The 23,038-nt window shown below is 39.8% G+C and overlaps 1 protein-coding gene across 3 annotated transcripts in view; it reads left to right on the top strand.

Moving 5' to 3' along the window:
• The window catches only part of SATB2 (SATB homeobox 2), a 187,136-nt gene that overhangs the window by 132,456 nt on the left and 31,642 nt on the right, over positions 1-23,038 (top strand). For all 3 annotated transcript variants that reach the window (XM_082467077.1, XM_082467076.1, XM_082467078.1), the window contains exons 9-10: positions 2,879-3,034; positions 19,143-19,340. In XM_082467077.1, the coding sequence (XP_082323203.1) occupies positions 2,879-3,034; positions 19,143-19,340 (354 nt within the window). The remainder of the gene's footprint in view (positions 1-2,878; positions 3,035-19,142; positions 19,341-23,038) is intronic.

The raw sequence follows: 23,038 nt of genomic DNA, 5'->3' as shown, positions 1-23,038 counted from the left end.
GTATTTTGCTTTTTTAAACAGCAAAAAATCCTGTCTAGAAAATTCCTAGATAAAGGTGCCCTTTAGGGACAAGTATAGCAGGGAAATTGAACGTTTAATTTCACAGTTTGAAATTTCTGAAAATAAATATAAAATGTTTTTCTCAAAATAGTTTTGAGACTACAGTCATGGCACCGACATTTTTACATTGTCTGGAACATTCTTCTTTTTCTGTTGGTTAAACATTGAGAAAGTTACTAAAGACTTTTAACACATTTCATGATTACCTACTTAATTCAAAATTCTTTACAGAACTATCTCAGTAGCAAAGATCCATAGTACTATAAGGCTCTTTCATTGTGCAAGTAAATGTCAGAGGGGTACCCAGTGATTCAGCCTTTGAGTTGGAGCCAGCAGTGCAGGGCACACACACACAGAACCTTGCATAGGTCCATGGAGATTATTTTCCAGACTCCGTCAGTACTTTGTTATCGGTTTAAAACAAATTGAAGACTTTCAGGTTTCAAATTCAACCTCCAGAGCCTCTTCTCATAACCTTCAGTTGGCCAGTATTCCTCAATGTACTTAAAAATAACCAAACAACAATACAAGTATAAGAATGATCATTTACTGAGCACTTATTGTATCAGGTACTGCAAACGTTTTGCATGAATTGGATCCTTGCCATTTTGCACTGTTGTTCTCATTTTACAGATGAGGAAACTGAGGTTTAGATGGATTAAATACCTTGTGTAAGGTCACATGGCTGAGTGGTAGAGCTAGACTTTGAACTCTGGTTATTCTGATTCCAAGGCTGGGCCCCTAACCATATATTTCAATGCTTTGACTTTAGCCGTCAGTGTTCTAGAGAAGATTTGACCAGTCAGGTAAGATTAGTTAGTCAGTGAGGCTAATAAGAAACCTGCACTGAGAAAGGCAGAAATGGTATGCTAAAATATGCACTTAACAGGAAAAGCACTGGACGTTAATTAGAAGTTTTAAGAAGAAAAGGGAGTTTTCTTGAAAAAGATGAGAGAGGATTGGACTATTACGGGAACAGCTCAAACTTGAGGGCAAGAAGAAACATGTAAAAACAGCACCAGTATGAATTGGAGGTTTTGGAGGCAGGGTAGCACAGTGATTCCTGAGCCTGTGCTTTGGAGCCTGAGAGACTTGAGTTCAGATCATGGTTATTTCACTTGCTGCTGCATGTCCTGCCAGCAAGTTAAATATCCTCTTTTATTTTCAGTTGTCTTCATCTGTAAAGTGAAAATAATAATGTCTAACTCATTGTGTTCTTAAAAGAATAAAACGTGGGCTTCCCTGGTGGCGCAGTGGTTGAGAATCTGCCTGCCAATGCAGGGGACACGGGTTCGAGCCCTGGTCTGGGAAGATCCCACATGCCGCGGAGCGACTGGGCCCGTGAGCCACAATTACTGAGCCTGCGCGTCTGGAGCCTGTGCTCCGCAACAAGAGAGGCCGCGATAGTGAGAGGCCCGCGCACCGCGATGAAGAGTGGCCCCCACTTGCCGCAACTGGAGGAAGCCCTCGCGCAGAAACGAAGACCCAACACAGCCATAAATAAATAAATTAATTAATTAAAAAAAAAAAAGAATAAACTGTGATAACAACAACAAAAAAGCACTTTTTGGAGTGCCTGGCACGTAAAAAGTACTACATCAATTATTCTTATTATTACTTTGCAGTAATTAGAAAATAGTATGAGACAGGAAATTCAAAGGAGAATGGCAAAGGTCACTGAGCGCTCGTAGGAATCAAAGCCTTCCTGGAAACTTAGGACATAACTCCGGCTTCAAGACACTGTTGAGAATGACCCCATGGTGTCCACCCTTCATGCCATGTCTTTCTCCAAACCTGCATACTGTCAATCCAGCAGAGGAACAACAGCTCAGGACATCCACAGAGGGAACATAGTGGTTTAGGATTCTAGGGTGGGTGGGGATGAAAAGAAAACAAAATCCACTTTAGACCAAATCAGCTGGCCATGCTCAGGAATCCAACGGTTGGGGCAGACTTTTCCCTTTGTCCTGTTGCCCGGGGTTCTGAGAAGGCTGCCCAGCCCCCTCTCCTTACACACCAGAGCAAATGCTCTGTAGTCTTTTGGATCAAGTAGATTCAAACGTTTTAGGGTTATCCTAACCCCAAGAAGTACAGACACCTTCTGTATTGTCCTTCATTTGTCTCTGAAGCTGATGGGAAATCATTCAATTAAAACGAGCACGGCAGAATACATAAAACCACAATATGAGTTTAAGAAAATGAAAACGGCACTTCAAAGGCATTCTGAAGCCTCGTTTTATGAAATGAAATTTTGTTTCATTTCCACTGATTTCCTAGGTGAAATTAGGTGACTGTCTGGGTAGCATAATGATGATAACGGTGGGAAGCCATACATACTCGAATGACATACGTAAAGCTTTAATAAAGAATGAGAGACTCAGGGGAGTGCATTAAATTGAGTAATAATTTATTATTTAGAGACCTCTACCCATTTACTCATTTTTTTCTGGAAGAATTGGCTCTTCCTCCAAGGTGTACTATTTTCAGAAAGAAAAAGGTAACTGTGTGTGTTCTGCATGCTTGTGTTGCAGTTAAGTGATTGCTTGAGTTTGGTGCCCAGAGTAGCCATCGTACCTGTGAACTGTCTCAGCTACTGTGAGGGAAAGAACAAGGTTGACAGGACTCTGCATGTCCTATAGGAATGCACTGCAATTATTTCCAATCACAATTAACCTGATTAGAATAATGGACAGGAAGTGTCCCTCTGTAGCTAATGCAGTTTGGCATCAGCTGACTGAAATCCTTTGATAATTTCTGCACAGATGGCTGGGCTGAATGCAGCACTTTTTAAATTATTATTTTCATGGTCTCTTGGTAGGCCAAAACCTCGACACCGACAACAGACCTCCCCATTAAGGTGGACGGCGCCAACGTCAACATCACAGCTGCCATTTATGACGAGATCCAACAGGAGATGAAAAGGGCCAAGGTGTCTCAAGCCCTGTTTGCCAAAGTGGCTGCAAATAAAAGTCAGGTGAGTGGTTTTTAAAAGAGCAGAAGTGAGGGCTGGAATTAGACTGTTCTCCTCCTCCCACCAATAAAAATACATCTGTTCCTATAATAATAATAACAACAATAATAATCCCTAGAGAACCTGTCGTGTTCTGCATTTTGCTCTATGGTTTGCTTTTATTCCCATCAGAGTTCAGAATAGAGACTAAGTCAAAACCCAGGTTTTTTTTTTCTTTTACAGAAATTTTTTTTCAAAAGGAATCAGCCTTGAATGATTTCTCTCCTAATTCTGAATATTGCTATGTATCCTTTCTTTCTTTCTTTCCTTTTGGTATTTGAGTGAAGCTTAGTGTGTCCAAAAGAGCATCTTCCTGAGACCAAGTTTTAGCCAGGTCTCATCACCTCTCTTATTCCCACCAGGGAAATGGATGAGTTTGTTATAATAACTGCTTTTCCTCAGCCCCAGAGACACCTTGCAATGTCAGGTGTTTCTTTTATGTATAGAGTACAGTTGTTTTTCCAGGAGAAAACACACATCGGGTGCAGAGTGAGTGCTAAAATCTTTAACAGAAAAACATAGACGCTTATCCAGTACAATTTTCCAGAGTGCTGGGATTGTGGGGAATGGAATGCTCCAGGGAAAAGGGTAGACAGATGCTTAGGTTTTTTATTTCTGAAAGCAGAAACAGTTGATGGGATCTACTCTGTTTCAATTCATTTAAAGGGACAACTACTGCCCTATCCTAGAATGGGTTAGGTTGAGGTGCCTACTTATTTATCCCTGGGTTGAACAATTACCCAAATGCAGGGTAGAGGAAACAAAAGTTAGTTAAAGCTTAATTTTGAGAGTCCTTTGATTCTGAGCTTGATTTCCTCTGTGGCCTTGCATGACAAATGTTTTCGTCCCTACATATGTAAATGGTAAAATGGTCCACCATCTCCCTAACAAATCTTCTGTTGTGTGCTATAAAGGAAGGAAGTTACTGAATATTGTATTAAGCAAGGTGGTTTTTAATGAAAATTAAGTTTTTAAAATGATAGTTAAATGCTATATTTATACTAATTATATGGTTTTGGGAATAGCCTTTTTTACCTGTGGTTTTGCAGTAACCTGACTTGTTATTTTTCAGATGTTAATAAAGGGAGAGCAGTAGAATATCCAGCAATTTCAAAGAGGATTGAAATATTGGTTTCCCATTTCAATTTTGATGTAGTAATTTTTCCAGATTATTCTTTCTCTCACAATGAAGTCATTGAAATACAGTTTGCTAAGATATAATGTCCAACCATAGTATGAAATACATGAAAAGAAAATGCCATAGAGCTTTCTTAAACTGTTAAATGCATAAAATCCCGTGTACCACATGGCAAAATATAATGAGAGTTGGAGCTGTTAAACGAATAAAGCTGTTAAATGCATAATGCCACTTGGCAAAACTACTGTGCATTTAATGGTTTTCCACTGTGTAATAAAGGACATATGTGGTAAATGTGCAGTAAGTATAAAGCTACACAATTGATTCTGCAAACCTGCCCCTTAGTTGTGACTTGACATAAATATCAAAGTTTCACTCAGTCCTCCTTTTATAAGCAGCTTTCAAGAAAAACTGAAGACCACAGTCTGAGAACTTGACTCAGAATGCTTGTAATCTTCCTGTTGACTTGGCACTATTGCTTCTGGAAATAGTGATGCCTCCAGCCTCCCCAAGTAATTCAGGTGGCTGATTGAAAAGTGTGTTTGCCAGTTGGACAAACTTAGCTCTCCAAATTTTTGTTGCCTCCTGAAGAACTCAGTAGCCCTGTTTTTGCCGAATCTGGAGGAAAACATAGTACTAGGAATTAATATGCTGAAGGATGAGATTGAGCCTAAGTGGGGATAAGATGCTTTGTTTTTCTTTTTTCCTTTGGGACAATGATTTCATTCTCATTTATGAATAGGGAACTTTATTTGTAAATAGCTGACTAGATTTGCAAATCAGGCATTAAGTTTTTTAAAAACGGCATTGCCAAACAAAATGAACTTAACCGACAGTTTCAAAGGCAATTTAACATAAGTTATTCACTCTACTTTGTAAGCACTACCAGCATTTGCTTGATAAAAAGCATACTTAGTGAAATCAATTGATGTGGTACTTTGCACATGTATTTGGTGTGTATCCCTAAGATGTGTGTGTGTGTATGTATGGAGTGGCTAAGAAGGCAGACGAAGAGCAAGGGCACTCCATTCTCTTGGAGGTGAAATTAGGAGAACCTTTAACAGGAACGCTTGTGAACTGTAGTAGGTTTAGAGCCTGGGAGGCCCAGTTCAAACATGTATAGTAACCCCTCCCCTTCCATTTTAAATGTCTTTTAAAATAGAAAGGAAACCCTCATAAAATCTCATTCACTGCGTGGTGTGAATTACTGTCACCATATTAAGAATAATACCTAACACTGCCTGTGTGTTAGGCACGCTTTGAATGAAGAGTAGGAAAAAGGGAGGAAATTTTTAGAGATTAAGGGTGGTGGGCCAAGATGGTCCTTGAGGGCTGTAAGTGTTTAGGGAACAGGCACAGTTGGAGGAGGGGTTCAGAAAAGGAACTGAAAGAGTGACAAACGTTTGCAGTTTTGCCTGTGGTCCTGTTGGGGAAAATAGTATTACTGGAAAGTGTGTGTTTTCTTAGTGGGTGGGTTACATCAGGGCGCATTTGTAGGGTCGTAGACCACCTGTTCCTTTAATTGGGCTTCCGCTCCTTTGTCATGGCCAGGCCAGTCCATCATCTGATTCCACTGAGTGCCTCCTATCTGACCCTTGCCCCTTTCTTCATGGGAGAGAAGTCAAAAACGTAAAGCAGGGGTAAAAATAAGAGGAAAAAGTATGCTTATGCACATTTCACCTTTTACTTTTGCTTCATTTTCAATTTAGGATCAATTTTAGGTGTTTTGTGTGTGTGTGTGTGTTGTTCTGAAGACTGTTTTCCTTTTCTTTCTGCAGAATATTCAGATTATTGGTCTTCATGGGATAGGATGTACTATGGTCCATGGTTGTTCTCTGTGAACTAGGAGTGGCGGTCCTCAGTAGGAGCCATAGTGCAAAGGCATATGGCATTCTCTGCACACCTTCAGTATGGCCCTTACATACAAACGGCCGCCAGGGAATGAGTGCCCCAGCATGCAATTTAAGCGGCTACGGGAACTCTTTGTCCCTTAATAGCTTCTTGTAATCTCCCTGTCCCTCTTACTCAAATTCTGTAGGGTTACTTTCCCCTTTCCTCCCCAACTGCAGCTTATCAAATGTGATCTGGGCAGTGGAAATCCAGTAGGGAGCAAACACAGTGACCGTGGGCACCCTCACTGCAGTCCTCCAGGGCCGGCCATGTGCCTTGCGACAGCATATTCAGCCACATTTCTTTCCTTTGACATCAGTTGCCCCCTTCTCCAGACATTAATTCACTGTTTCTCTCCTGCCCTCTTCTCTTTTTTATATTGCTTACAGTGTTCAGCTCATGGAATGCTGAGGATCATCCGAGGCTGGTTTTCTTTTGAAAAGAGAGTGAAACTTTCTTTGTTATTTGTATACCCAAAGACCCAAGTCTACGTATATGACTGTCTTTTCCTACTAGGTTTGGGTGAAAACAGAGTAGGTAGAGGAATGGGAAGGGGCTTATTTTAATCCCTGTTCTACCTTGCCCCCATTAAAAAAATAAAAACAAACAAATGAACAAAAATGTTAGAAGGGCACTGGGTTTGCTTTCTTGTTTCTTTTCTTTTCTTTCTTCCTTTTTTTTTTTTGGCGGGGGTGGGGTCTTGCTTTCTATATTAGGAAGGTAGAGAGAATCTGAGACATTGCAAAAAGGAGAAATAGACAACCTGGTTGTAAAGCTCAGTTGGTGGTAATGAAAGGGCCAATCCCAGAGTCTTCTGGGATAAAAGAAAGGGAGTGATCTGGGAATAAATGGACCCAGAGGGGTCTCTGATGAGATGACATTGGAGGTGCCCCCATCTCCACCAAGATTTCAAGACCCCTGCCAATCCTCCAGTTCTCCTCCCTGCCACGCACACCTTCCCAGGCCCACAGGCTGCAGGAGCTACCACTGGGATCAGGAATGGGGGAGTCCTCACTCCTACTACAGAAGAGGGAGGGAGGCACAATTGTGATCCCACTGCATCTGGGGAGAAGGAGTTTCTGGCCTTCAGTATACAATTCTGAAATCATTTCTTCCATAGAAGCTGTGTTCTTCATGGTGATTGGATTTCAATGTGTCCTATGCTTTACGTACGTTAGTATTAAATAGATTTTGTGTACTGACTGGCCTTTATTCCTTATCACTGTCTCACCAAAAAAAAAAAAAAATTCCGTGTTCTCACCTACTGACTTAACAAGTTATAATCCTAAATAGAAGGCTTCTTAAGCTTTAGATGTAGATTACAAACTCAGATTTTATGGACATTCTTCTTTATTGTAAAATATCTCCTTACAGATGATCTAATTTGCTTAACAGGCTAAATGATTTAAAATATACATGTCTTTCAGACATAGAGAGTGGACTTGAGGACACGGGGAGGGGGAAGGGGAAGCTGGGACGAAGTGAGAGAGTGGCAAGGACATATATACATTACCAAATGTAAAATAGATAGCTAGTGGGAAGCAGCCACATAGCACAGGGAGATCAGCTCGGTGCTTTGTGACCACCTAGAGGGGTGGGATAGGCAGGGTGGGAGGGAGACCCAAGAGGGAGGAGATAGGGAGATATATGTATATGTATAGCTGATTCACTTTGTTATAAAGCAGAAACTAACACACCATTGTAAAGCAATTACACTCCAATGCAGATGTTAAATAAATAAATAAATAAACTAGAAAAAATATATACAGGTCTTCACGGCAGATCCTTTTATAAGCAAAAATAAAGACAGACAGCTGTACATAAAGAAAAATAATTGGTATATTATTTGGTTTGTTTCCTTCCTTTTATCGCTCTTTGCTATTGGAGTTTATAGCACATTCAGTATATGTGCTAACATAATTTTTTCATTCAATCATGGGTTACTATATTAATCTTTGCTTTTGTGTCTCTTCTTAAAAATATCCCAGGCACAAGTTAGTTGTACATATTTCCTTTTTAAAGAAATAGCTTCTATTTTATGATTACTTAAGTAAAACATCCTCGTTTCATTTTGTATTTTTTATTTTTAATTCTCAAAGGCATTTCTTTTCTTCTTTAATGTTATTTATTTTGAATAGGTAGCATATGTTCATTGTACAAGCTTGAAAAAGAAACAGAAGCGTATACAGTGAATAGTTCTCCTCCATCCCTCACCCCCTTAGCCATCCTCAGAGGCAGCCACTGCTAACATTTCTCCTCTATCTTTGGAAACACAAATGTATATACTTTTTTTGTCCCTATGCACAAATGACTAGCGTACTTTACATGTGATTCTGCTTGATTTTTTTCTTATAAATCTCAAAGATCTTGCCACATCAGCACACAGAGCCCTTCTTCTTTTAAGCTGCTGTATAGTATTCAGTAGAATGGATGTATCATGATTTATTTGACTCTCTTCCTTTGGTGGATATGTAAATTGTTTCCAATCCTTCCATATTAAAAATGATGGTGTTTACATTCCAATTGACCTCCTTGCCAGCAATGCCTGAGGGTCCCAGCCCCTATACCCTCACCTAAGACATTTTAAATGACTCAGCTGACTACAGTTTTGGCAAATATAAAACATTTACTATAAACAAAAACAAAACAAAACAAAACCCTTAACAACTGGAACCTCCCACATCTCCCTCTCGCATGAGTTGGGCCCCTGAAAGTGAAGCTAGGGCTCCCGCAGGCAGGTCCCAAGCTAGTGGTCTGGTCTGGCTCCCCTGCAGCGGCATCTGGGGATGGAGCCGCACGCCGCCCTACTGCACTCCTGCCGGGGCCCACCTCCCCTCTGGGGCCTGTGGGCCCATGCAAGCACTGCAGAGGCCCATCGAGATGAGTGCCACCTGCCATTTGTGGGGCGGCAGGCGACAGGAAGAGACTGCGCACCCCCGAACTGTCACCTGCATGCCCCAGCTTCATTTTTAAAAATTTAGAAATTGAAGAAAAGTGTAAAGGCGAAAACATGAATCACCCATAATTCCACAATCCAGAGGTAGTTGCCATTAACCTTTTAGAGTCTTCTAATGCGTAAGTGTGGGTTTGCACACACGTGTTTATATCCTAGTTGGGATCACACTGTAATAAGTTAAAACTATAATTTTCTTAAGGTCAACTTTTCATGTGGGAGAGTAAATTTATGAATTATAAAATATCTTCAGTCTCATTGTTTTGTTTCTTAGCCTTTAGAAACTATTGCCCAAGGATCGGTTTTGCCACTTTGCACAAAGAGTGGTTTGACAGTTACCTTATTTATTAAGTTCTCTTTATGGAGATGGCTTTATTGGGGCTGGGATTGCTCAGGCTATTGGAAGTAAATGTTTGATTACCCCAATCTCTGGTATAAAAAGTGACAGGAAAAACTGGCCGTATGATGCCAGTTGGTGATGAGTTGGTGGTCTAAGTCTCACTTGCAATGCTTTTGCTTTTGTCGTCTTGTCTTCAGTGTGTAAGGCAGATTAAAATGAGGCATGTGGCCTTGACTGAGTAGCTGCCCCTTCCTGCTGGGCAGGTTTCTTTGGAACACATTTTGACAACCTATCAAAAAGCAGTTTCTACTCTTGTCAACTGGGGCATATACACTACAATGTCAGATCTGTCCACCAAATTCAAATGAAAAAAATTAATATATTTACACTACAGTTACCATTTTTAGAAAACTGTTATTACCAAGTAGTGAAGAAGTTAGGCTTCTCAATATTCTCAAATGCCAAACTAAGTGGGCAGTCAATACAGTGATGCCTAAGCGTCAAGTTGAACCCTTCACTTTCTTCCTTTATCTCTCAGCATAATTCAAAGGATTAGATTCTTTTGAGAAGTGATCAACAGAAATTCCCTCAAGATCTCAGTTTTTACATCAGTCTTATAATGAGGAATTGGGTTCTTTTTACCACTCCTGCAATTAATTATGTTAATGTTTCATGCCCTAAAACTAGCCTTTATGGGAACCCATAATTAGATATCAATGAAGGTTAATTACAGTTTGTATGCAGTTTATAAAATGTCATATACCTTTATCCATTGCTAAAGTTTCTGTACTGGTTTTAAGCACATTTTTATGTACTGCAGAAACCCTTGAGTTGCATTATTTTGCCTGTTCATGACATGGCACCTTTAGGAACTTGCATTTGACTTTGAAGCAAATCAGGTTGACATATTAAAAGCCATCTTTCTGAACTCTACAGCCCTCTTTCAAAGATGACATTGAGTTAAACCATGGTTCTTACAGTTGGAGAATGTTGGTGCCTGTGAGTGGTTCCTACTGTTTTGCTGTAGAGACTGTTTAATCATCTTGCTTGGGACTTCCCTGATGGCACAGTGGTTAAGAATCTGCCTGCCAATGCAGGGGACACGGGTTTAATCCCGGTCCCGGAAGATCCCACATGCCGCGGAGCAACTAAGCCCGTGCGCCACAACTACTGGGCTTGTGCTCTAGAGCCCGTGAGCCACAACTACTGAGCCTGCGTGCTGAAACTACTGAAGCCCGCGCGCCTAGAGCCCATGCCCCGCAACAAGAGAAGCCACCGCAATGAGAAGCTCGCGCACCGCAACCAAGAGTAGCCCCCACTCGCCGCAACTAGAGAAAGACCGCGTGCAGCAACAAAGACCCAACGCAGCCAAAAAAAAAAAAAAAAAAAAGATCATCTTTTTTTCACAGGGCCAAGACTAGGGTTAGGCATGTAGGCTTGCTAGGTCTTCGGGTGCAAAATTCAAGGAGGCACACACTTTCAGAGTCACATTCCTTAAATTTTGCACATTAGTCGCTTGCTTGCCTCACTCTAGTCCCAGCCCTGATCTTTCAAACAAGTCTCATGCCTGGTTTTCTGCTGTGTCTGCTTTTTTTCCCCCCTGCACTTATGAGTTTTTGAGGCAGTGGGCATAATATGTAGTTTTGTATCATAGGTATGCTGGAATTTGGACCTGAAGTCAGGGACTAGAAATGTTTCGGTTGTTTTCTCCTTGATATTTTAGTCTAGTACATTTTGCTGTTAATATCTTTCTAGTATTTAAGTGGAGAAGACTCCAGATTCATTTTTTTTTTGACAGATATGGATGGCTTTTTTCAGGTACATGTTCCCATCTCTGTGTATATGTATGTGTGTACATACTTAAATAAAGTCATACTAAATCTCTGTACTATTATATAGCTATGTATAGCCCATATTTCTACGGTAAGGAAGGCAACAAGATTTTATGAAATCCCCTCTTGACTTGGGCCGTTTATAACAGAGGTTAAGGAGTTGTTCAGAAATAAAATTTTCATTACTCTCAATTACAGATTCACTCTTTACAAACACATCCATAGATATGTGAGACACATGCCCAGAGACAGCTGAAAATTAGTCCCCGTGAAAATACAGTTTAGAACTTAGTGTACAATTTTGAGAAATAAAAAAAGAAGCAGATCATTTTTACTTATTACGTTCAAGGTATAAAATAATTAACCTTGAACTGTAACCAAATGCTCAGCACAAATCTTTTTTCAGGTTTAGATGACCTCCTCGTCAGGGATTCATTGAAGCCCTTGACAAGTCTCCCTTGCAGTTTAGCCTTTTATCCATTTCAGTTTTCTTGATTAGGTTATCTTGAATCATTAGGGGGTTTATTTATTTTAATAGACACTTATTGGATTCATGAAAGGAGAATTCGGTGACTAAGAAACAAGAGCTGAATATTATCTGGCTCATTTCACACTTCAGAAGAGTCTCAACCAGCTGAAGAGAAATTCTTTCACAGTTACAAAAGTTTGTTTGGGGACTTTATGTGCTTCCGTTTAGAAAGTGAACTGCCTGTGGTTAATAATACGAACTTTCTTTTGAGACGCTCAGAAAACATTTCCTTTTGGTTACATATGCTGACATTTTCTGTATTGAAGATGTGGGTGAGTAAATGGCCTTTTACATTTCTGTTGCAAGAAGCCTTGTGTCATTCTCCTGAAGAACTGTTCATTTGCCGACTTATTCATTGGGGTTCCTAGATGGGCAAAGGGGGAGGAGGCTTCTTACTATTTGTAGATTGAGTTCACGCGTCAGCTCTGTGATAGGTACATCAGAGGGAACAGTAATGACTGTGACAAGGTCTTCCTTTCAAGGCCAGTACAACCTTACTTAACAGGAACAAACGTATTTACTACATCTCTTTTTGGAGATCAGAGCAGACTGTGAACTTGCATTTGTTTCTTAGCAAGTCCTGGTTTGTATTCGGTTTGAAATATTATAAAAACTAGGAAATTTGTCACTAACACAGAACTTACTTTTCTTTTTAAAGGAAAAAATATGGGAACAGGGACACGTTGGAGTTATTACCTGTGTCCTGGGGTAGGAAAACAAGTAACTTAGTACACAATGAAATTTCAGTACCACGGACAGGAACCCCACTCTTTCCATCTCCTTCCCCTCCCCCATCACTTAAACCTAAGGCTTGGAGCTACGATTCAAACCCATATCTGATGGGCTCCAAATTCAGACCCTGGGCTGTATTATTGTCTTCTGAAAGACCTCCTTGTTCATTTGAATAGTCTCAGCATTTGGTATGTAGTTTGGAGAATATGTCACTCATTTATTATCTACTTGAATTTTTAAACCTTTCAATATTTTTATAAGTGTAATAGATATTGTCCTTCCTCATTCATTTTCAATGTGAGAGAGCTTTAAAAATTCTCATTTGAACAACAACAACATACACACGCACACACACATACACGAAAATGGTTAAAATGATGAGAATAGATTTTTTTAAATGATTGATATAGTTTGGTGCTTATGATATATGTCATTTTTTTAAGAATGAAAACTTCTGGAAGATGAAGCTTACCAAGTATGTAATTTACCACTAGCAGGCTGCTGTGGGCCTTCATTGGTACCCAGCAACATGATTTCACTATGAAAAAAAAAGATATCTAGGCTAGGGTAAGTGGTGTTCTTGACTTTATCATAGTCTTTTCTCCAAGAACTTCTTGTTAAAAAAGAAGGAAGGAAGGAAAGTAGGAAGGGAAAGGAAAGAAGAAAGAAAAGAATTCTTTGTCATATCAGTTTAAAAGCCTTCAATAACTCCCATGGCCCATAGGATTAAGATGAAATTTCTTTGCATGGTATTCTTTATGACCTGACCCCCACCTCCATTTCTAGACTGTGCTTTAGCCCCACAAAGTTGTTTCTGATTCCTTGAATGTGATAATTTTATAAGCCCCTGCATTTGCTGATAATGTTATCTCTGCTTGGAATGTGATTCCAATCACTTCCTCTCCCCACCTGGTGAAATTCATCTTCATCTTTCAAGGCCCCCCTTATGAGTCCTGTTCTCTGTGATCACATATTCCCTGAACTTCATGGTCAGAATTACCTACTTAAGCTTTGGTGATCTCAATTAACCTTTTAAGTAAAAAGCATGGCCCACAGTAAATGGGTGATCAGTGCAAGCTTATAAACTAATGTTCTGAGAGACCTCTGTCACTGTTTGCATTTATATAATGTGGTAAACTGGATCACCCTCTTTTCTTTATCTTATTCATGCATTAGAGATGGGGGAAAAAGAGCCCTCAGAATGTTGACAGGGTTGCTTTTGAAAACTAGTGCTCTCCCCCAACACTAACTCTTTTAATTTGAGGCCATGAAACATTTGTCTGGGCTAATTTCTATGCACTCTAATAATTTCAGTTCAATCTATTGAGCATTTATTGAACATCTATTATGTGCAAGAAACTATACCCTGAAAATGCTAAAGTGAGTAAGAAATCAACAGTTTCCCTCCACCCCCATTAAGAAGCTGACTGTTCTGATAGGGGTGCAGGCATGCCCAGCAGTAACAAAAATAATCATCAAATTGTGAAAAGGTATAAGCAACATGCTTTCAAATTATGCAGGAGTGAGTAAGCAATTCTTACAAGAGATCAGCTGAGACCATGTCAGCTGAGCCTTGAAGTACAACTTCTCATAGCGAGGGTAGAGGGTTGAGTGAGATTTTCCAGGAAAGGGAGTAACATGAGCAAAAGCATGAAGATGGGAATATACCAAGCCTATTCAGGGACTGTGCGTAATTCACAGTGGCCGGAGGACAAGGTCCATGGGGAAATTGAGGGGAGATGAGACCATGAAGGAAAAACAGGAGCCAATTGTGGTTCTTATTGTTGCCTCTTCTAATGCTCTTGAATTGTGAACTAGAGGTGTCTCATTTAAGTAAACCCTCAATAAAACTATCAGTTTACTAAAAGATAAACTATGGGGTTATTATTCATCTTTCAAAAAGAAATAATGATACCTTTCTTCAAGTAGTAAGGATTCCTAATACATTTACAACATTATTTGCTTTGTAAATTTAGATTGACGTACAACTTTGTAGGAACATGTGGATTGTAAACAAAATATATCTTGACTGGTGTGAGTGTCACCTCACCTGCATAGTTGAGCAAAGGTGGTCAGAGTTGTTTTTTCTACTGAGGGAAATATATTTGTTTAAGAGGCTGATGAGATGACTAAAATGAGATGTTAATAGGTATTATTTGCTTATGCCCTGAATGCTTGGGAACTCTTTATCCGTTGATGACAAGGATGTAGCCTTTGAACTTAACATTCTTTCTCTGGGTTCAGATTTTGAAGGTAAAAGTGTTTTAATCATAAATTCCTTAGCATCATTTTACTTAGGTTCCATGTACATTTTCCTATGTAAGTTCCAGGTATTCTCTGTAATTTTTTTAATTTTTAATTTTGAACACATTTTAGACTCACAGATTTTGGAAAATAGTACAGTTTCCATATATTTCTCACCTAGCTTCCCCTAATGTAACAGCTACATCACCGTAGTGCAATGCTCAAAACCAGGAAGTTAGCATTGTTTTAATACATTAACTAAACTGAAAACTTTATTCTAATTTCACTAATTTTTTAAATTAACATTATACTAAATATTAATAGTATTTCCACTAATGTCCATTTTTTGTGCCAGGATCTCAATCAGGAACCATATTGCGTTTAGTTATTTATCCTTAGTTTTCTGCAGTCTGTGACCATTCTTCAGTCTTTCCTTTTTTTTTTTTTTTTAAATGATCTTGCCACTTTTAAAGAGTACTGATTGGTTATTTTGTTGGAAATCTCTCAGTTAGGGTTTGTCATGTTTGGACTGAGGTTATGCATTTTGGGCAAGACCTCAGATACTATGTTGTGTCCTTTGCAGTGAATCATATCGCGGAGTTCATGGTTGTGAATATGTCATCACTGGTGATGTTGACCTTGATCACTTGACCAAGGTGGTTTTATTCTTTGTACTTTGACCCTGATGGCTAATCATTATCTGTTGTTTCTGACAAATAACAAGGTAATAAATCAGGGAATGTGGACCTGGAAGGGAACTTAGAGATCATCTTTTGTAAACCCCTTCTTTTATAGTTAAGCTTCCAGAAGATCCAAGAGGGTAACCACTTATCCAAAGGTCACCCAATAATTTAATGTCAGAGCAGGAACTTAGCAGTTTGGTCTCCAAATTGAATATTCTGTGCTTCCTAGCTGTGCTCTGGCACATGTAACTTACTTAGCCTCAGTTTTCCCATACTAAAAATGCGAAACTGACTATATGAATATTCAGCCAACCTTTGGTCAAAGCTTACAACCAGACTAAAAGAGAAATCACAGCTAGGTATATACACCACAGTTCCTTGTGCCTGCTCACAAGGCTGGACAAGGCTGGAAATCAGATGAACTTCTGTATCAGCATGTCCGAAATGAAAATAATTCTCCTGGAATGCTCCACATAACACATAGGGAGCAACAACAAAAAACCTACTTGAGATTTTAACAGAAAAAGGAGATTTGTTTATTAATAATTCATGAGTTCCCATTGAACATGCACGACAGAAACAGTGCTATTCAATAGAGAATACTGTCATCTGTCACTGTTTTATTTGACATTTACACTTTTTTTTTTTTTTTTTTTTTTGCCTGATACTGCAAAACTTTCTTGGATGGCATGCAAAAATTATATAAATGAAAAAAGTTCCAATGTGGGGACTCTATCTCTTCTGTGATGGGTTCACTCGGTTACATACGTGTGTGTTCAGGCAATAGCGTGGCACTTTCTGGCACGTTCACTAGCCATCAAACAAGCTAATAAGAGACACTATTGAGAAAACAGAGATAAGCATGCCAAGTGGGCTGGTGGAAGGATCATGTGAATAAAAAGATGGAGGATGAGATGGGAAGTGAGGTGGAAGAATAGATTTCCGGGAGATAAGCGTACAGATCTGTGGAGTGAGCAAGTGAGTCAGAGTGAGGGGAAAGCGAATCCTGGCTGCCGTGAAGAAAACTGACAAAAATACGCTGCCATTTCCGATGCAGAATAAATATTTATAGATGGCATCAGAGGAGCTCCACCCGCAGGGAATATCGGCATTTAGTAGAAGAGCAAGTTAGAGTTAGGAGCACCTTGCAGTTTTGTGCCACTGTTTCTGCTCAGTAGGTTAGTTATTATTTATAAAAATCACAGAACCAGCTGATACATTCGTAAGCTAATTATTGAAGCAGCTGGGTACACATGGTGCAATATGTCCAAGGCTGTGAAGTATCACAGATTTCTTGGGGCCTGCTGTGGTGAGGGTGCGCTGTTGAAGGCTCCATCCCTTAATCTGATCAGCCAAGCAAACACTTTGTGGGGAAACTAGATTAATAACCCTCTAAATACCATGAATGTGCTTCGTCTTCAAAACTGGGTTCCCTTAAACATGCTATTAGCTCAGCTCCATCAGGGATTTGAGGAAGTTCTCTGGTGCCCTAAGAACAGGGTCTTGTTGCCTACCTCCCTGTGCCAGAAATTAATTTGGTTTGCTTATGTCTGCACACATGATCACACTTGTGTCTAATCCGCTCCCTAATAGCTTCAAGGTCAGGACCTTGCATGTCAGTGGGCAAATTGAGCTCTACACTTCTTAAAGACTGATGGCAGACAGCACACAGTCCATAACGAGCTCTGTAGTTTGTTCTAAGTGGTTGTAATGAGTGCAGATTATAACAGCGCATATAAATCAAATGTGGCAATGAATGTTGTGCGAGACATTCCGAGTATCATAAGTGGAGATACCACTCAGCTGTCACCTGTCTCCTTTCAAGCTGTGGCTTCCCACAATGCAGTTCACTCCTCATGCGGAACAGCAGGTGCTGTCCTCCTTAAGGTCTGGGTATCTCAGAACTTCATCTTTTAACAGATGCAGGTTTTTGTTTTTATTTTCTGTTAAACGATTGGTCTCCATGCTGTAGTCTCCCCTGGGAGATGTTAAACATACCTGTTTGAAACATTTGAAAGAGTTCAGCTGGAGACTTATTCAGATCTGTGAAAAGACAGAGAAATAAGAGCTTACTTTTTCCACAGATGGTTTGCTTTCCATTTCAAGAATTCTTTGCTTTGTACAAAGAAACCCTTGAGGAAACACTTTGGGACTAGGAGGTTTTTAAAAATATAATTTATTTTCTGATAGGGATAAAAATTTAATCGTCTTCAATTTTCATATATGTTGCACCTTGAAAATCAACCATTACCTGTCTCTCAATTGAGTTGGAAAAAAAGAAATCTATGAAAATACTTGGAAAAACATTTCCAAGCAAATGATTAGATATCTTGTTTTCATTCTTCTTCCTAACCCTCTAACTCTCCCCAGCTCCCAGTTTATTGCAAGAAAAGATCAGGTCTGCACAAATGTGGCCTCTCACTTGTAAAAACAAGGCAGTGTTGTGTTACAGATTAGTTTATAAATCCCCAGTGGCTTCACAGTTCAGTGCCTACAGCTGCTGCAGATGGGCCTGGGTTTTTGTCTCTTTGCGGTGCTGCAGCCGGCAGTTGAAGGAGAAAATGGAATGATCAGGTTATTAACATGGAGGCCGCGAGGAAGAGGCTGCACAATGAGAACAGCTGGTGTTGCTGTCTTGGCTGATGCAGCGGAGATAATCAAATCTTGCCTTTTTTTGGGTAAAGGCAGAAGACACAGTGGAGAGTTAGACAAACAACAGCTTATGATATTATAAGGGGTTTTTATAATGCGTGTCAGGAACTTTCATTGGCTTACAAGTTATGATATAGAATTTGTTGAGGTTCGGGATTTAGTTTTTACAAAGTCGTTTGTGTTTACTTATGCACCTTTTTAGAAAAATTCTTACTCTTGCAGGAGGCGTGATGTGGGACAGTTCTTGTTTTAAAAATCAGCAACGTAGCTTGGAAATGATGGGTTAGAAAGCTACTGGGTAAAATATTTTGACATGAGTCAGTGAGCGATGTTGACAGCATCCTCTGTATTATTTTCATATAATCCATCATTATTTGCATTACATTTTCTTTCTTGTGCAGTTGCAAGAGAACATCCAGATGCCAGAGTTGGGAGGCAGACATTTGCAGGTGTGACCCGTCCGACTGCCTACCTTCCTGCAGGTGTGGCTGAGGCAGGAAGGTGATGGTTAAAAGGGCCTGGAGCCCATGGCATTCAGAGATCGAGCAGGAATACAGTTTTTCATTCTAGCTAAGGTTGTTATGGAAGAGTTACTGATAATTGTGAGACTATTTCCTCCCTATTTATACTTAGGTATTTTTTCTTCTTTAGAATTTGCCATTTTGCAATACATATTTGTTCATCTTCACTTTTTTCTTGGAATGGAGTACTATCCAATTGGGTAGTTTTAAAAAATTGTTGCTGACCAACATGAATTACTCTTTCTGAGAATTGGATAGCTACAATCTTCCTTGAGTATCTTTTACAAAGGAACTGTAAATTAATTGAGAATATATTCAATAGGAAGGGTGATAAGATAATTAATAAAGACCAAAGATTCTCAGGTATTGGTGTAACTATATGCGTGGTCATTGGTTGGTTTTCAGAGTTGTCAGGCTGTATCACTATTTTCCCAGTTTGGTGAGAACAAGTTTGACGTAAAAATACGATAAACCGGTATGGTTACTTGACTGCACTCAAACCCCCCTCTGCTGCTCTGCACTCTGCAGGTTAATTCAGGTGACCTTCTCTGTTTCTAGGGCTGGCTGTGTGAACTGCTCCGCTGGAAGGAGAACCCCAGCCCAGAAAACCGCACCCTCTGGGAGAACCTCTGTACCATCCGTCGCTTCCTGAACCTTCCCCAACACGAGAGGGATGTGATTTATGAGGAGGAATCGAGGCACCATCACAGCGAGCGCATGCAACACGTGGTCCAGCTTCCCCCTGAGCCAGTGCAGGTGGGTGTCCCCTTCTCCCCCAAACCAGAACAAAGCTGTTGGTGCCAGTAACCGTGAAGGGTCAAAGGGGCACACCACATCACCTCCCCTCGGAAGGTGTCTCATGCCATGTCCCCAAAAACAGAGGGCCCTGTTTTCACAGTGGGCACAGTGTGTGTGTGTGTGTGTGCATGTGCACACATGCTCTCTCTCTCTCTCTCACACACACACACACACACACACACACACACACACAAATGACTGAGAAGTCTAATCCATAGGCAGCTGCTTTCCTGAGAGCATTTTACTTGTGGGATTGTGAAGCCAGAGAACTCATGGAGAATTAAATCTCCCAATTAGAAACCATAGTTCATTGTTTCCATCAGTTCATTTTCTAAAGAAAAAACTCTGAAGTAGCCAATGAATTGATCCAAAATTCCTCAAGGAATATTTCATTAGGCTGAGGAAAAGAAATATCCACATGAGCTAGGGAATACCACTGAACTCAGTTGAACCTTTTTGAGAGAAATTGTGACAGATCTTAGTATTTTTTAGATGAGTTCCTGCTGTGTTTGGTTTCCTGTCTTTCAGAAATCTACCTTCATTTGGGTTGCATGTTTTGTTTGCTTAGATTTTTGCTCTCACTGAGAGAAATAATATTTATTTCTGAGAGTCATTGAGCTTAACTACCGACGCTTGCTGTAGCCTAAAGTCAGTTACTTTCGGGAAGAAATATTAATGAAGGTTTCTACGGTTACACCTCTTCGAGTTGTGCCACCAATTGTTTTGTTGGACTGTGAGACTTGTCCTCCTGCCCAGTACCACCAATCCCAACTGCCACCAAAGAGGATCCTCTCAGGCCGGTCTGAATCTCCTTGTGCGTAGCAAGAAGAGAGCCATTGAGGCAGGAGTGCATGCACGTGTGCACATGTGTGTGAAGAATGGGAGATGAGGATGAAGGAAGTGTGGGGCATGGGGTCTTGATCAGAGAGCATAGGAGAGGTGGTAAAGGACACAGTGAAATGCTCTGCCTGAGGTTTCCTGTCTCCTTTCCCCTTGCTCCACCCTCACATCCCCGGGGGAGAAGCCAGAAGCCAGTGGGACCATTATATCACTTTTCATCCAAATATTGACATCTCAGTCAGTGCTCTCATGCTCTCATTGGTCACTTTCCACAGTCATGGAGTGAATCGCCCAGATCATTAGACTCATGAGTTCATAGAGCTATAAACACACGCAGGAGTCTCTTATAATATCCACAGTGAACTCAGAGGGGAGGTAAAGAGGGGTACTTGGTTAATAAGTGGGAGAGCCCACTGTCCAGGCTCTGGATTAGTGCTTGGGTGACTCATTCCCCAGAGATGAGCCCCAAGTCTTACCCTTCAGGACCAGCCTTCCCTCTCTTGTCCTTTCCCGGCTGGGGCCTCATCCAAACACCAGGGCACCTCCTTATCGATAATTAGACCAATGTGCTGAGTCACATGGAGTGGTGGTTTTTAGATTTTGGGATTTAGTAGAAATTAAAATTAAAGAGGGGCACATTGTAGGTTCACCAACCTTTTACTTTAGAAAATAAATTTATTCAAAAAATTCAAGGTGGTGGAAGTAAGAGCAAATACTGAAATGGAATGTACTTTAAAAATATTACTTTGGCTGAATTAGAAAGACCATTAAAATTAGTTGTTATAAAATATATTTACAAATAAAACTTAATAAAATTGTCTAAGTAAAAAAAAAAATTCAATGGGCACTCACATTTGTTATTCATATACTTCATACAATAAAATAACAAACTAATGAAAAGGATAGCCTTAGGCAAAAGATCTTACAAATGTATAAATTCAGTCATATGAAAAACTCACCATCACCCTTGTTTTTCTCATTTTGATGTGACTTGATCCAAACTTCTGTGTTGAACCAACACAGGGCCAATGACTAGCTTCAGGAAACTACTGACTTTGTGTGGACTTTTCATTCAGGGTCCATCTTAGTCAATCCAAGCAAGCTGGAAACAGAACAGGAGTGAAAAAAATTGATTTATTATAGACATTAATAGCATTTCTTTTTTATCATAGGATGATGACAAAGTTGAAAATTTAGAGACGTTTGAGATAAGAATACTAATACCTGTTTTCCATTAAAATGAGGACCTCCCTTCATTTGGATGATGGCTCTTGTATATTCCTGTCTCCACTCTGTCCAGAAATTCTCATCTCTGTGAGGTCCCTGTGTTTAGGTAGCTAAAATGACATTCAACATCATATTTTGTCTTTTAACTCACCATTCTGAGTAAAGTAAATCTTAGAAGCAGACAGCCAATTGATTTACGAGTTTTATTACCTTTTATGTGAGTGTGTCAGAACTAAAGTGTGCTAACAATATTTAATGGCTAAGAGTCAGTCTGTAATTTTCCTTTTTAGTTTTAAGCAGTCTGTGGCTATTAACATTAACTTCTGATATCACTAAGAGAATTCACTTATTTTATAAAAGGTTATTCCTATCACTCTTTCCTCCCTAAAGAGTTTACAAATAAGGTAATTTTCTCTACACTGACTTTGTCTTAGCCGTTGACCTTGATCCCATAACAACTGTGAAACTCTCCAATACATCACTTTTTTTTTTTTTTTTTATGCCATACGTGTCTCAGTGACACTGCTTTGAATGCTGTATTTCTCTTTCGTGATATGAAAAGTGAAGAGAACTTGAACTAACCAGCAAAACTCGTGAGACTGGAGAATAGAGTTAGCACAGCCTCTGTGACTTGGGAAGGACTATATTCAAAAAGGTCCCAGACTACTTAAAAATGTCTGTAATTGTCCAGAAGTTAAGCCATTGGACTCAGGGTTGGGATTCACTTGTGCCTTTGTATCAATTAAAATTTTAGGAAGATATAATTGCTTACATGTTTTAGGAATTTAAAAATTCATATGTCGGTAATACTAGTTTGGTGACGTTACATTTTGTCTAATTAGGCAGAAAACACGCCGTTTTTAAATTTAAAAAATTTTTAACCTCTTTATTGGAGTATAATTGCTTTACAACGGTGTGTTAGTTTCTACTTTATAACAAAGTGAATCAACTATACATATACATATATCCCCATATCTCCTCCCTCTTGCATCTCCCTCCCTCCCACCCTCCCTATCCCACCCCTCTAGGTGGTCTCAAAGCACTGAGCTAATCTCCATGTGCTATGTGGCTGCTTCCCACTAGCTAGCTATTTTACATTTGGTAGTGTATATGTGTCCATGCCACTCTCTCACTTCGTCCCAGCTTACCCTTCCCCCTCCCCGTGTCCTCAAGTCCATCCACTACGTCTGCGTCTTTATTCCTGTCCTGCCGCTAGGTTCTTCAGAACCATCTTTTTTCTTTCTTTTTTTTTAGATTCCATATACATGTGTTAGCATACAGTATTTGTTTTTCTCTTTCTGACTTACTTCACTCTGTATGACAGACTCTAGGTCCATCCACCTCACTACAAATAACTCGATTTTGTTTCTTTTTATTGCTGAGTAATATTCCATTGCATGTATGTGCCACATCTTCTTTATGCATTCATCTGTCGATGGACACTTAGGTTGCTTCCATGTCCTGGCTATTGTAAATAGAGCTGCAATGAACATTGTGGTACATGACTCTTTTTTTTTTTTTTTTTTGACTCTTTTTGATTTATGGTTTTCTCAGGGTGTATGCCCAGTAGTGGGATTGCTGGGTTGTAT

Source organism: Balaenoptera physalus (genome assembly GCF_965194825.1).
Source record: "Balaenoptera physalus genome assembly, chromosome: 6".
In the NCBI taxonomy this organism is placed as follows: domain Eukaryota; kingdom Metazoa; phylum Chordata; class Mammalia; order Artiodactyla; family Balaenopteridae; genus Balaenoptera; species Balaenoptera physalus.
The sequence above is the reverse complement of the archived record's forward strand: the minus strand, read 5'-3'. Positions and strand labels throughout refer to the sequence as shown.